At 49.1% G+C, this 13,641-nt stretch overlaps 1 protein-coding gene across 2 annotated transcripts in view; it reads right to left on the bottom strand.

The window, feature by feature from the left end:
* GPATCH1 (G-patch domain containing 1) overlaps positions 1 to 13,641 on the bottom strand; it is a 52,153-nt gene that overhangs the window by 23,119 nt on the left and 15,393 nt on the right. For both annotated transcript variants that reach the window (XM_058674601.1, XM_058674602.1), the window contains exons 8-12: positions 13,087 to 13,234; positions 6,617 to 6,696; positions 3,789 to 3,993; positions 1,537 to 1,833; positions 287 to 465 (exon numbers count right to left, since the gene is read on the bottom strand). In XM_058674601.1, the coding sequence (XP_058530584.1) occupies positions 287 to 465; positions 1,537 to 1,833; positions 3,789 to 3,993; positions 6,617 to 6,696; positions 13,087 to 13,234 (909 nt within the window). The remainder of the gene's footprint in view (positions 1 to 286; positions 466 to 1,536; positions 1,834 to 3,788; positions 3,994 to 6,616; positions 6,697 to 13,086; positions 13,235 to 13,641) is intronic.

The following is a 13,641-nucleotide window of genomic DNA, read 5'->3' as shown; positions in this document are numbered from 1 at the left end:
GCTCTGCCTGTTGAGGCCACTAGGGGAGTGAACCAAGGCCAGAATATCTTTCTATCTTTCCTTCTCTCTGTAAATCTGCCTTTCCAATAAAAATAAATAAATCTTTAAAAGAAAAAAAAAAGTTTTTTGATTTTTAAAAAAAGCTGAAACTCTTATAGAAAAATGTCTTAATTCCGCTATGCCAAGCGTGCTTCGATCTTTTCACCACAGGATTTAAAATATTTGGCTGGGTACTGTTATCATTTTAAAGTTCACTAGGTGGGAAGGGAACCCGATGGCGACAGACCTCTTGGTCTCGAGGGACTTCGACTTGTTCCGAATCGTCCTCCTCCTTGGCGTGGGTGAACCTGGAGGACAAGGTCGAGTGGGAAGACACGTACAGCTGGGCTGCCCGGGCAAACTCGTCCCGCTCACGGCCTCGCTCCCACTCGGTCATGCTGGGGTCCAGGCAGCGCTCCAGGGCATCTGTGGCACAGGAAACAGGAAGCTGCCACACATTGCTAAGGAGGAGAGGGGGCTGAGGGGGCAGCCTCTGGCGACCGTGAGTGCAGGCGTCCCTGCGTGCTTTGCCACAGGAAACACAAATCCTCAGCCTTGTGGATGGAGGGGCAGGGAGCAGGGAGTGCGTCACCCACTCCAGAGAGCAATTGCTACCTCCCAAACACAGTCCTACATCCTTACAGAAAAATACTCTTGAACTTGTTATTCTTATGTTACAGACAAACATTACAGGCATGGGTTCTGAGGAGGGAATCAGAGTACAGTGAAGGGGACGTCACATTCCCCAGTGACTTGTTTCTGAAAAAAAAACACCCCTTCTGGTCTGCTGACCCCTCTCGCGAGGACTGCCGCATAGGGAGGCCATCCGTGCTTTCCTCTCTACTGTATTTGCATCATAGATCATAGAATGCTCCAGCACTCTTCCTCCCCTGCCACCGTGAAATAGGTCAACAATCAACTTGTTTTTTATAAATCAAACTGAAGAGTCTTATTTAGGGCTGGGTGATCAGTACCTTCAATTAAGGTGGAAGGTGAGGTTTTCTTGGTATGAAATCCAGCACATCACACAAGTCAGGCATGTGCAAACAGTAAGTGGTTCATAATTTAGCATGAGCTATTGCCAAAGTATGGTCCCTACCTAAACAGCAATCTTCGAACCTGAGATATAGAGAAAGACAAGCTAACTGTTATTATTCTCTAAGGCAAGGGTGGGAAATGTCTGGCCTACAAGCTATATAAGGCCTGTGAAATCAAGGCAATGGCAGGCAGGACTCAAAATTCAGTAAATCTATAGCAGGCTAATCTCTAAGTATGATGTTATAAACATCCAAATGGCCCTTGGCACCATCCTTCCAGAGAAAATTCCAGAGCAGGTTCAGCTTCAGGATCTGAAACCTTCGCAGTGTTAGCGGCAGGACAAAGCAAAAATGCTGGCAGAACAGGATACTTCAAGTCCAAGTCTGGGACTAGGATGAAAATAGTGAGAATGTCACACTCCCCTGCTGGAAACATGGGAGGCTCAGGCTTAGCACCCACCTTTCCGACCCTGTTTCATCTGTACTAAGAACTCCTCATATCGTCTTTGTTTTTCTGGATCTTTCGCGAAAGGTTTGAAGTTGCTGGCTCTTGGGGTGACCATCCCACCGCCCAAGGCCATGTGCCAAGAGCTGTGTCCGTCGTTGTGAGGGGAGGGCTGGAGTCGGCTGCTTGAGGCGTTCTGGGCCAGAGTCCTGGCCTTGAGTTGAGCTGCTTTAAGGTCGGTTGCGTGCTTCATTTCTCTAATTCTCTCCCTGTCTTTTTGGGACAGAAACTCTAATACTGAGGTACTTGCCCCTGAATAAAAACAGCAATAAGAAGAGATGAGTGGCACCATGAGACAATTATATTTCTCTGTACATACATCTTCAGGGTCACAAATTTATATAGACACGAGCATATTACAGCCATGTTTCCCATGAACAAGAGAACATCACAAAAACAATGCTCCTAATTCATAATGGAGATTAGCACTTAGTCATTTGCAGGGCAGATGGGCTGTCCTAGGATGAGGAAGCTGACATCAGGGCTCTGGTCCTGCCAGCACAAACCATGGTATAGAGCACAGAAACCTGCCAGCACTCACTTATGCCACAATGCTCGATGGGCACCAATGCCACACGGGGTCTGGCTCAGATGAGCTCTCTCCTGTCATCAGAGAGGGAGAAGGGCAGGAGGGCAGCAAAGATCCGCTCCAGAGAAGTGCTATGGTAGACACAAATAGGGTGATGGCCAGGTATCTTCCGCAAAGGGTTGTTGGTTGGGGCCGAGTGGGGAAGAGACAACTGGCTGGCATTAGAGGCCAGGGGACGCCTGGGTGGCTTCTCAAGGAGATGTATTTGAGAGAAGTCCTGGGTAAAACAACAGAAGCCAGACTCAGAGGCAGAGGAAATGGCAAACCCTAAGGCAGGCCCTGAGTTGGCATCAACTGCCAAGTGAAAGGGTGAAGCGGAAGACCGGGGGCCATACCACGGGGCAAGAAGGGAGAGTAGGCAGGGCAGCATCACATGGGGCCTGTGGGTTTCTGGACGATGCTGCAAGTGGGAAGGAGTTAAGAGGATACTGATAGGGCCCAGCACAGAGGCCTAGTGGCTAAAGCCCTCGCCTTGAACACGCCGGGATCCCATACAGGCGCCAGTTCTAATCCCAGAAGCTCCACTTCCCATCCAGCTCCCTGCTTGTGGCCTGGGATAGCAGTCAAGGACAGCCCAAAGCCTTGGGACCCTGCACCTGTGTGGGAGACCCGGAGGAAGCTCCTGGCTCCTGGCTTTGGATTGGCTCAGCTCCAGCCGTTGCGGCCACTTGGGGAGTGAACCAGCGGGTGGAAGATCTTCCTCTCTGCCTCTCCTCCTCTCTGTATATCTGCCTTTCCAATAAAAATGAATAAATCTAAAAAAAAAAAGAGGACACTGATACAGCTAGGCTTAGCGAGCTGCTGTCGCGAGATGGACACAGAGGGAAAGCAGGAGAGATGAAGAGATCAATGAGGAGGCTGCTACAACAGTGCCAGGGAGAGCAGGAGGTGCTCGGGCCAAGCTGGAGGTGGCAGAAATGCTAGGAGGGGCTGCAGTCCCCTCCATGTCTTGGAGGTGCAGCTGAGAGGACTTGCTGAGGCAGCGAGCAAGGACCAGGATTCCTACTTCTGGCCTGAGCGGTGGTCCCCCGGGTGGTTCATTTCCTGAGATGGGGGAGACTGGAGGAAGAACAAGTTCGGGAAAATCATGGAGGACCTAGGCTTTAAAAAACTTATGGAAAATGTATATTAGAAAAAAAAGTGCATGGATTTCAAAGGTGTTTTTTTTTTTTTTCAGATGCCCTTGAAGCCCTCCCGTATCTGGACTCCTGCGGTGACACAGCCAGAAGCACTGGACCCCCCTAGCAGTCTGAGGTCGGTTCAGGTCTCCTGCTGCCTCCTTCAGGGACTCCGTGCAGTCCTCGCCTCCTTCCAGACACACCTGGCCCTGTCAGGCTCTTGGGACAAGAGCTGCACAAGTCATCCCACCCCACTCCCACCCCTCCACAGGGCAGAAAGCACACTTCCCAGAGCTGTGCAGGGATGGAGGTACACCCATCCCTGGCTTGGACCCCATTCCCAGAAAGTGTTGAAGTCTGAAAGCGACGGAACCTAACAGAAGGGTTGTGATTTCAGGGACGCAATCCAAACTGGAATGAAGCAGCTTCCGGGAGGGGCTCCGCACCCCATCGCACTGGCCGCTCCGTTGTGCATTTGAGGACTCTCCCTGGGCACATACCTTGAACAGGCGTCTCTCCTAGCAACTCCCCGCGCTTGGAGGCATTCAGCTGGTGCCTGCCGTGCGGCCCAGGGTCAGGCGTTGCTTTGCCAGAAGACTCGGATAGAACCTGAACTAAGTGGGCGTTCTCAGAGGTTGCGGCCACCACAGGTCTGAAGTAATGCACCGGTCGGTAGTCTCTTGGTAAAGTAGGTGGTGGGTAAACCTGAAACAAAACCCCCAAAACGTCAGAGTCCAGAACAGGATCACGGTAGATTCCAACAAGAAAATCCATGACTGCCAAGCACCGCTACCCTCTTCCAGGCTGATGTCCACCAAGGAGCTGGCACTGGAACGGCCCCACCGGCTGTCAAGTCAGCACCCATGCTGAACCCAGAGGGTCGCCAGAACCACAAAGAGCCATGGGCAGATACTCGAAACCCCGCTTAGGATATCTGCACCCATACTGAATTGCCTGGGTTCAAGTCCCACCCCTGCTCTCCATTCCAACTTTCTGTTAATGACTCAAGTCCTCGGGTCCCTACCACCCATGTGGGATACTCGGACTGAGATCCTGGCGAGGCTGGTGTTGCGGCCCAGCAGCTTAAACAGCTGCCTGTGATCCTGGCATTCCATGCGGGGCGGGGGAGAGTTTGAGTCCCTGGTTCCTGACTTCAGCCTAGCCTAGCCCTGGCTATTGGAGGCATTTGAGGAGTAAACCAACAAACAGATGAGCGCTGTGTTGAGGTTGTCTCTTCACCTTTCAAAGGAAGAAAATAAGCTAGTGAGCCTTTATCCCACGGCCGGCAGCTTGAACTGCAGTTCTGCTGGCTGGCCAGCAGGTGGTGAGGTGCAGCCTGGGCAGGGTACCTGGGACAGTCTGTGAGAGGGTGCCTGGCTCTTGTCAGGAGACCAACACCCTCATGAAACGTGCAGACTCCCGGTCAACCGTCTTGGGCTGCCACACGTGCATCCGCGGAACCTGAGGCCCGTGTGCAGGAGCCTGCTCTGAGGGGCCACTGGACTCCCTGGGTTTCCTTCCCGCCACCAGATCACTCTAGACCAAGAGGCGGGGTCACTCAGCCACCTATCATCCCTGTGTGAAAGGCAGGGCATCGCAGCCCTTTGCAGAGTCATCCCAACCGCAGATGCCTCCAGCCAGGACCTCTCCCTCAGGGGCCCTCAGCCCTTGACTCTCCATTCAGGGCACTTTATGTGCGCATCTGGCATCCTTACACAAGGAAGATACTTGGGGCATGACTTAGTCTTATGTGTCCTTGAACTCGAAGTTGGGAGAGTACTTCTCTGCCATTTTTAAATCATACTTAATTCCCATACCTGAGGGGCGGGGAGCCCATAATTTTCCTTTTAACGTCATTTGACATTTCCGGAAATCCCGGCTGTTCACTCCGTGCCCAGGGCTGTTACAGAAGCAAAGGAAGGCTCAGGACAAAGCCACTCAGCGCCACTACAACTGCGACCGCCGCCTGTCGGCTGTGCTGCCCCCTGGCCCGCGCCATGCCGAAGGACACAGGCCGGCCCTTAGCGCTCGGTCGGCTGTGCTGCCCCCTGGCCCGCGCCATGCCGAAGGACACAGGCCGGCCCTTAGCGCTCGGCAAGCGCTTGCTGAAGGACACAGACAGCTGATCGTCGCCTTGAGGGACCATCAGAAGGAAGAAGGCAGCCAGGCCAGCAGGCACAGCTCGCTCCTGAGCACGTGCGCCCGAGCTCACGGCGACAGCGCTCGGCCAAAAAACAGATCTTCACTGGTGGCTGGAAAGCACGCGGAGCTCTCGCTTCTGCCCCTTCTGGCTCGGTCCTCCTAGAGCCCTGAGAACCCCGTCCATGCCTGCTTCACGAGGACTGGGGATCATGAGTTGATAACAGTTTCTTTAAAAACAGTTTCTCTTTCCTTAATATGACCTCAAGGAGGGCCTGCCCGGGCACGGTGTGGACCCAGCTGCTGTTAATGAGGCTGGCACTCCATGGGAGGGCCAGCTTCAGGATCCACCGCTCCATTTCCAGTCCAGTTCCCTGCTGAAGCTCCTGGGAAAGCAGCACAGGATGGCCCCAAGGCCTGGGCTCCTGAACCCACACAGGAGACCTGCATGGAGCTCCTGGCTCCTGGTCCAGCCATTGATTTGGGAAGTGAACCAGTGGATTAAAGATCTCATTCTATGCAATTCTGCTTTTCAAACAAATAAATGTAGATTTTTAAAAATTACATTGAGAGCCTGGCACAGTAGCCTAGTGGCTGAAGTCCTCTCCTTGTACATGGCAGGACCCCATATGGGCACCAGTTTGTGTCCCACCAGCCCCATTTCCCGTCCAGCTCCCTGCTTGTGGCCTGGAAAAGCAGTCAAGGACGGTCCAAAGCCTTGGGACCCTGCACCTGTGTGGGAGACCCGGAGGAAGCTCCAGGATCCTGGCTTTGGATTGGCTCAGTAACAACCATTGCAGCCACTTGGGAGTGAATCAGCAGACAGAAGATCTTCCTCTCTGCCTCTCCTCCTCTGTGCATATCTGCCTTTCCAATTGAAAATAAATAAATCTTGAAAAATTACATTGAGTTCATTCTCCTATCAGCTAGTAATGTACCTCCTTTTTTAACGGAAATAACACTCCCTAAAAATGTGACATTTCCAGCCGTTGGATATTCTGAAACCAGGTGGCTGCTGACGTGACGTTTCCAATACAGACTATGTTTCCCAGACAACTGCTGGTTACCAAGGACGCTGCCTTTAAGAAAACACTATATATCTTTTCAATGATTAATATAATAACTCAGATTACATGACAGCAAGCTTTCAAGCAACAAATCAGATTTGAAAAAAAATTTCTTTTCTTACTTTCTTGGAAGACAAAGGTTTAGAAGCCAAGGAAAATCCATCCAGAATTTTGCCAACGTAGCGAAGATCTTTTTCTGATTCTACAAAAACGATTAATTTCGGGAGTAGAAACAAATTAGAATGAGGCACAAGACATGACCCTTTTATCTCCAAGAACATGAACAGTATCATGTTACAGGTGATATCACTCAGGGAAGAAGACACCCCTGCTGACTCAGCGACTGGTGGCACAGCCCACACCACCCTGGTCAGCAACACCACAACATGTTTTTCATGACGAGGACTTTAGGTCCTAAGCTAAGTGGCACCAAATACACCCTCTAAGAAGTAAAAGACCCAGAGGAACAAACATAGGGAAAAATAAAAAAACCTTAACAATGAGAGACCCACTTCTGAAACAAAATGAAGCAGCCTGGGACACCATCTCCCGGTTTCTTAGGCAAATCCAAAGCCACAAAAGGCGATATGACCAGGTCAGCCTGCAGTCTGGTTTTACTACAGATTCAAAGCTTATTGGGGTCCTTTTCTCGAATGAAATTTAACAGCAGACAGAGATCATAAACTTGGAAAATGGAGGAACCCACACCCTCTAACGTACAACTGGGCACTGTGTCCATGGGTCATGGAGATGACCCCAGCCACAGAGGTTGCTTCTCAAGGATTTCCTGCACCTTATGGTTGCGCTCAAAATACAGATGTATCAACTGCAATTTCTGAGCCCCGTGAGAACAGACACAAGCTTGGTGCTCAGTCCCAGAGCAGGCACAGCCCACAGGGCAGGTGAGCTAAGGGGCTCTGACCACAGATGACACCCCACCATCATGTTCCTGCCCTCCCCCACAGTCATTCTGTGTGCTTCAATTCATGCTTTCTATAGCTTAGAGAAGTGCCAAAAATTCTATAGGGTAATTTGGATAAAATTTCGTATTTTGAATTTTGCTTTCTTTTATGATCTAGAATTTTACTATTCCAAATTACTCCTAAGAATAATTCTGATGAGGGCCCAGAGGTGTAGCCTAGTGGCTAAAGTCCTCACCTTGTATGTTTAAGATCCCATACAGGCACCAGTTAGTGTCCCAGCTGCCCATTTCCCATTCAGCTCCCTGGTTGTGGCCTGGAAAGCAGTCAAGGACGGCCCAAAGCCTTGGGACCCTGCACCCATAGGGGAGACCTGGAGATCCTGGCTTCTGATCAGCCAGGCTCTAGCCATTGCGGCCGGGGACTGAATCAGTGAACAGAAAATCTTTCTTTTTTTTTTTTTTTAAAGATTTTATTATGATTGGAAAGCCGGATATACAGAGAGGAGGAGAGAGGAAGATCTTTCATCCGATGATTCACTCCCCAAGTGAGCCATAATGGGCCGGTGCACGCCGATCTGATGCCAGGAACCAGGAACCTCTTCCGGGTCTCTCACGCGGGTGCAGGGTCCCAAAGCTTTGGGCCATCCTCGACTGCTTTCCCAGGCCACAAGCAGGGAGCTGGATGGGAAGTGGAGCTACCAGGATTAGAACCGGCGCCCATATGGGATCCCGGTGCGTTCAAGGCGAGGACTTTAGCTGCTAGGCCACGCCACCAGGCCCCAAAGAAATCTTTCTGTCTCTCCTTCTCTCTGTAAATCTGTCCTTCCAATAAAAATAAAAATAAAAATAAACATAGGGTCCAGTGCTATAGGGTCCTATAGGCTAAAGTCCTTGCTTTGAACTTGTCGAGATCCCATATGGGCATAGATTCTAACCCCAGCGGCCCCACTTCCCATCCAACTCCCTGCTTGTGGCCTGGGAAAGCAGTCAAGGACGGCCCAAAGCTTTGGACCCTATACCCACATGGGAGACCCGGAAGAAGCTCCAGGCTCCTGGCTTTGGATTGGCTCAGCTCCAGCTATTGCGGCTGCTTGGGGAGTGAACCATTGGACAGAAGATCTTCTTCTCTGTTTCTCCACCTCTCTGTATATTTGCTTTCCAATAAAAATAGACAAATCCTTAAAAAAAACATAAAAAATAATAAGAATTCTGCTTAAATAAAACGTACATAAAGACAAAGCCACAAGAATATTCATTATGGTTTTATTAATCATGGAAAAATGAAAAACAAATTTAAACAATCAATCCTGGGGGCCTGCATCATGGTGTAAAAAGTGGAGGTTAAGCCTCTGCCCATGATTCTGGCATCCCAAAAGGTGCTGGTTCAAGTCCTGGTTGCTCCACTTCTGACCTAGCTCCTGCTTACGCGTCTGGGAAAGCAGCAGCTGACCCAAGTCCCACATCCACAAGGGAGATACAGAAGCTCCGCTCCAGCCACTGCAGCCACTGCGGAGCGAACCAGCACATGGCAGATCTCTCTCTGCCTCTCCCCCAACCCAACCCTGACTTTAAATCAATAAATAAATCTTACAAGCACCCATATGGGATCCCGGGCACGTGCAAGGTGAGGACTTTAACCACTACGCTATTGCGCCAGGACCTAATAATACATTTTATTATTTTTTTAAAGATTTATTTTATTTTTATTACAAAGTCAGATATACTGAGAGGAGGAGAGATAGAGAGGAAGTGGAGCTGCCGGGATTAGAACCAGCGGCCATATGGGATCAAGCCGAGGACCTTAGCCACTAGGCCACGCTGCCGAGCCCTTAATAATGCATTTTAATACAAGGATACTTAAAGAAGTTTGTGGAAAAATAAAATTAAAAGATTTTTAGGGGTGGGCATTGTGGCACAATGGGTGAAATCACCACTTGGGATACCTGCATGTCACACGAGAGTACTGGTTCTAATCCTGGCTGTTCTACTTCCAATCCAGCTCCCTGCTGAAGAGACTGGGAAGCAGTGGATGATGGCTCAAGGCCCTGGGCCCCTGCCAGCCACCTGGGAGTCCTGGATCAAATTCCTGGCTCCTGAATCCTGCCTCCAGCCTGGACCAGTCCTGGCTGTTATTTGAAAGGAGGATTTACAGAGAGAAGGAAAGACAGGGAGGATCTTCCATCTGCTGGATCACTCCCCACATGCAATCTGACATGAGCCAACCCGACACTAGGAGCCAGCAGTCTCTTCCAGGTCTCCCACACAGGTGCAGGGTCCCAAGGCCTTAGGCCGTCCTCCATTGCTTCCCCAGGCCACAAGCAGGGAGCTGGATCAGAACAAGAGCAGCTGGGACACAAGCTGGCGTCAATGTAGGATGCCATGGCTTGCAGGTGAAAAATTAGCCTGTTGAGCCACTGTGTTGGCCCCCAATTTTTTTTTAATGCCATTGTTCATGATTTTTTTAATTAATTGATTTCTTTAAGATATAGTTCCAAAGGCTCTGGGATTCCCCCTGCCCCATTCCTCCTACTGATTTCCCCAATTTTATTACAATAATATAATCCTTCACAAACACTCATCAATCCATCTTCCTGCTATTTAAGTATATCCTGGTATTGTAAGAATGGAGAAATGAATTTATATTTAAGATTTACTTATTTGATTTATTTACTTATTGATTTTAACAGATAATTTTGTACTATGAATATTTACTGTTAGTACCAGGTGTGAAATATGGCTTTTTGTTATTGTTATACGTTTGTTTTCAAAATATTAATTTTTCTGGCCAAAAGTCTTAATTATTTTAGAGGTAATCTGTGACTACTTTGCCATGTGTGTGTTTTTCCTTTCTTCCTGCATGTTCCATGAGGAAGATATTCTGACTTTGTAGATGAAACATGCTTATGCTTTATTGTACAAGAAGTCTTATATTTGTAAAGCAAATAAAGGTGTTTAAAAAAAAAAAAAGATTTACTTATTTAAAGAATCACAGGAACTGGGCCCGGCGGCGTGGCCTAGCAGCTAAAGTCCTCGCCTTGAATGCCCCAGGATCCCATATGGGCGCCGGTTTTAATCCCAGCAGCTCCACTTCCCATCCAGCTCCCTGCTTGTGGCCTGGGAAAGCAGTCGAGGACGGCCCAACGCATTGGGACACTGCACCCGCGTGGGAGACCCGGAGGAGGTTCCTGGTTCCCGGCTTTGGATAGGCGCGCACCGATCGTTGCGGCTCACTTGGGGAGTGAATCATCGGACCGAGGATCTTCCTCTCTGTCTCTCCTCCTCTGTGTATATCTGGCTGTAATAAAATAAATAAATCTAAAAAAAAAAAAAAAAGAATTACAGAAAGGAAGGAATTGAGACAGCCAGAGACAGAGAGAGATCTTCCAACTACTGGTTCACTCCATAAGGGTCGCAACTGTGGCAGGCCAAAGCTGGCAGCCAGGAAGCTCATGCAGGTCTCCCACTTGGGGAATCTTGTGCTGCTTCTCAGACGTTGGCAGGAATTTGACTGAATGTGGAGCAGCTGGAACATGGAATGGAGCACATACAGGATGCTGGTGTCTCAGGCGGCAGCACTGCAGGCTCCCCCCAATGTCCCCCCTTGATCATCATCTTTTTGAAGGGTTCTTATTCTCCCACTGGTTCCTAATAGACACTTACTTAATAACCAATACATATCAATTATTACATTAGTATATATTATTCGTAGTATACTAATTATATGTATAACCAGATGCTAGAAGTTAAATATACCTTAAAACCGAATTATATGGGCCTGGCGCAATAACGTAGTGGCTAAATCCTCACCTTGCATGCACCAGGATCCCATATGGGTGCTGGTTCATGTCCCGGCTACTGCACTTCCCATCCAGCTCCCTGTTGGTAGCCTGGACATTAGTCAAGGATGGCCTAAAGGCTGGGGACCCTGAACCTGTGTGGGAGATCTGGAAGAAGTTCCTGGCTCCTGGCTTCAGATCACCTCAGCTGTGGCTGTTGCAGCCACTTGGGGAGTGAATCAGTGGATGAAAGATGTTTCTCTCTGTCTCTCCTTCTCTGTGTAAATCTGACATTCCAAATATATATATATATATATATAAAATCTTAAAAGAAAAAAAGAATGTTTAAAAAAAAACCCTAATTATAGATCCATGGAAGTGTTAGAAGTATAATAATGATCATATTATATTAACATATCTTCTAAGTTATAAAGACAATACACAGCCTTGGCAGAAAAATTAGAAATGATGCAAGGAAGCAAATAAAAATAGCCCCAGAGCCACCCAGAGGAAGTGCCTGCTGATACTGAGTGCACGCCCTTTTAGTATATAACCCTGGGTTCCTTTTTGTGGCGATGACGACAGAGGTCAGTCACACCGACACACGCCTGCCTATTCTGAGCTCCTTATGCACGCTGAAATCTCCATGAGCTGGGCATGTCACGGCTACTTCCACTTCCCAGACAGGGATGCCAAGGCACCGAGAGTTTAAGCAGCTTCCCCAAAGTCACAGCTGAGAAACGGCGAGTGCCAGGACTAGAACCCAGGCAGACTGTCCCAGGGTTTCTGCTCATAACCATTAAAGCAACTATCTGTTTGCACTCATTCTTTTCTCTTCTGGAAATGAAAAAGTAGATATGGTTTGTACACATGATGCACAAATTCATATATTACTCTGTGATATTTTAACTTATTTCAACACATATATCTTGACAAGTATTACATCAAAATTTACCCAATTACAGCTCAAAATGTCAGAATGTATCTGTCTCACTTCCATACTTAATTATGTTGATGTTATTCCCATAACCAAGGGCCCATTAACTCAGGCTCTGAGGCAGATACTGTGCCAAACACCGGATAATGTCATCTGATCTTCATGACAACATCCAGAACGGACTTGACTTCATAAATGAGGATCCTGACGCTCAGACCAAGGTTATCTAGTTTGAGTGTAATTGCCTGGGATCCAGATACAGGGCGGACTAACAGTCCATCACATGCTACCAATACTGACTGCGCCTTTCTCGAAAAAAAAATAAATAGATAAAATTAAAAATCTGAAACATTACTTAGAGCCATGGGGACTGTCAACATGGACTTCGACTTGCAATGTGAGGTGTGTTGCAAGCTGTCTGCCTGTTATCTCAACCAGAGTGCCTTGCACAGCAGGGATTCCTGTGAGGAGACAGGCTAGGCCGAGGTCCCTCTTCCCACAGGCTGTCATAGGGCCTCCCTCCTGCTCCCGGGCTTGCTCTTCGGACCTGCTGCTTGAGTTGGCCCCCTTTGGCTACCTGCCCAGTTCCCAGTTTCCTGAATGTATCCCTCTGACACAATGCCAGCTCACTCTATCACATGGGCACCTGTTCACACATCAGCACTTCCCTGATTCCAGAACTCTCCCTCCTCCCCACCTTGGCCCCACCTGGGCAACTGGCTTTTTGGCCTTACGTCTTACACTTGAGCTTCTCTTCTCCCCACATTGTTTCCCACCATGGAGTATTCATTTTTTTTTTTTTTTTTTTTTAGCCAACTGCCCCCCCCCCCCGCCTCACTCCACGAAGGCTGATACTGCCATACCGTATCAATCCACCCACGGAAGCTGATACTGCGTGTCAATCCGGTAAGTGCTTCTCTCTGATTCACTGACACTCGGTCTCATTGTCAGAATTACCTTTCTGACTTTTGTATTGCTTGGGTGCTGTCCAGCCATACAGCCCGTCTCCTGGCTCCTCGTCCTTCAGCACAGTGTCATACTTTGATAGGGTGTCCAGGGCATAGATGTCATCGTCTTCCTCTTCCAGGGCGCCTACACCAAAAGCCTTCAAAGACAAGGTTCCCGCCTGAGCAAATTCAGGCTCTAGGGCAGGTGTGCACTGAAGGATGTGACTGAAGAGGCCCACACAAGCACTTCTAGATCACCAAGAACAAATGGATGGGAGCGACCAAATTAACACGGGAAACGGTCAGGAAGGCCACACCTCTTTAGCCTTGGGTTTGGGCCTCAGCATGGGAAGAGGGGTGGAAACCACACCTCACACAGCCAGGCAGGGGCAGAAGTGTCATCTATGGATTGTTGTGGCCCAGCTGGAGCTGGAGACCCGGCTCTGGGGACACCTCTATTCTAACAGCCTTCCTCTTGGTGGGAACAGCCTCCAAGTTCACTTTGGTTAAATGGCTTGGCGGGCATGGGTGGGGGGGAAGAACACATACAGAAAGGAGAGGCAAT

The sequence above is a fragment of the Ochotona princeps genome, chromosome 16, assembly GCF_030435755.1.
Source record: "Ochotona princeps isolate mOchPri1 chromosome 16, mOchPri1.hap1, whole genome shotgun sequence".
Taxonomy (NCBI): domain Eukaryota; kingdom Metazoa; phylum Chordata; class Mammalia; order Lagomorpha; family Ochotonidae; genus Ochotona; species Ochotona princeps.
This window is presented reverse-complemented; position numbering and strand designations above follow the sequence as displayed.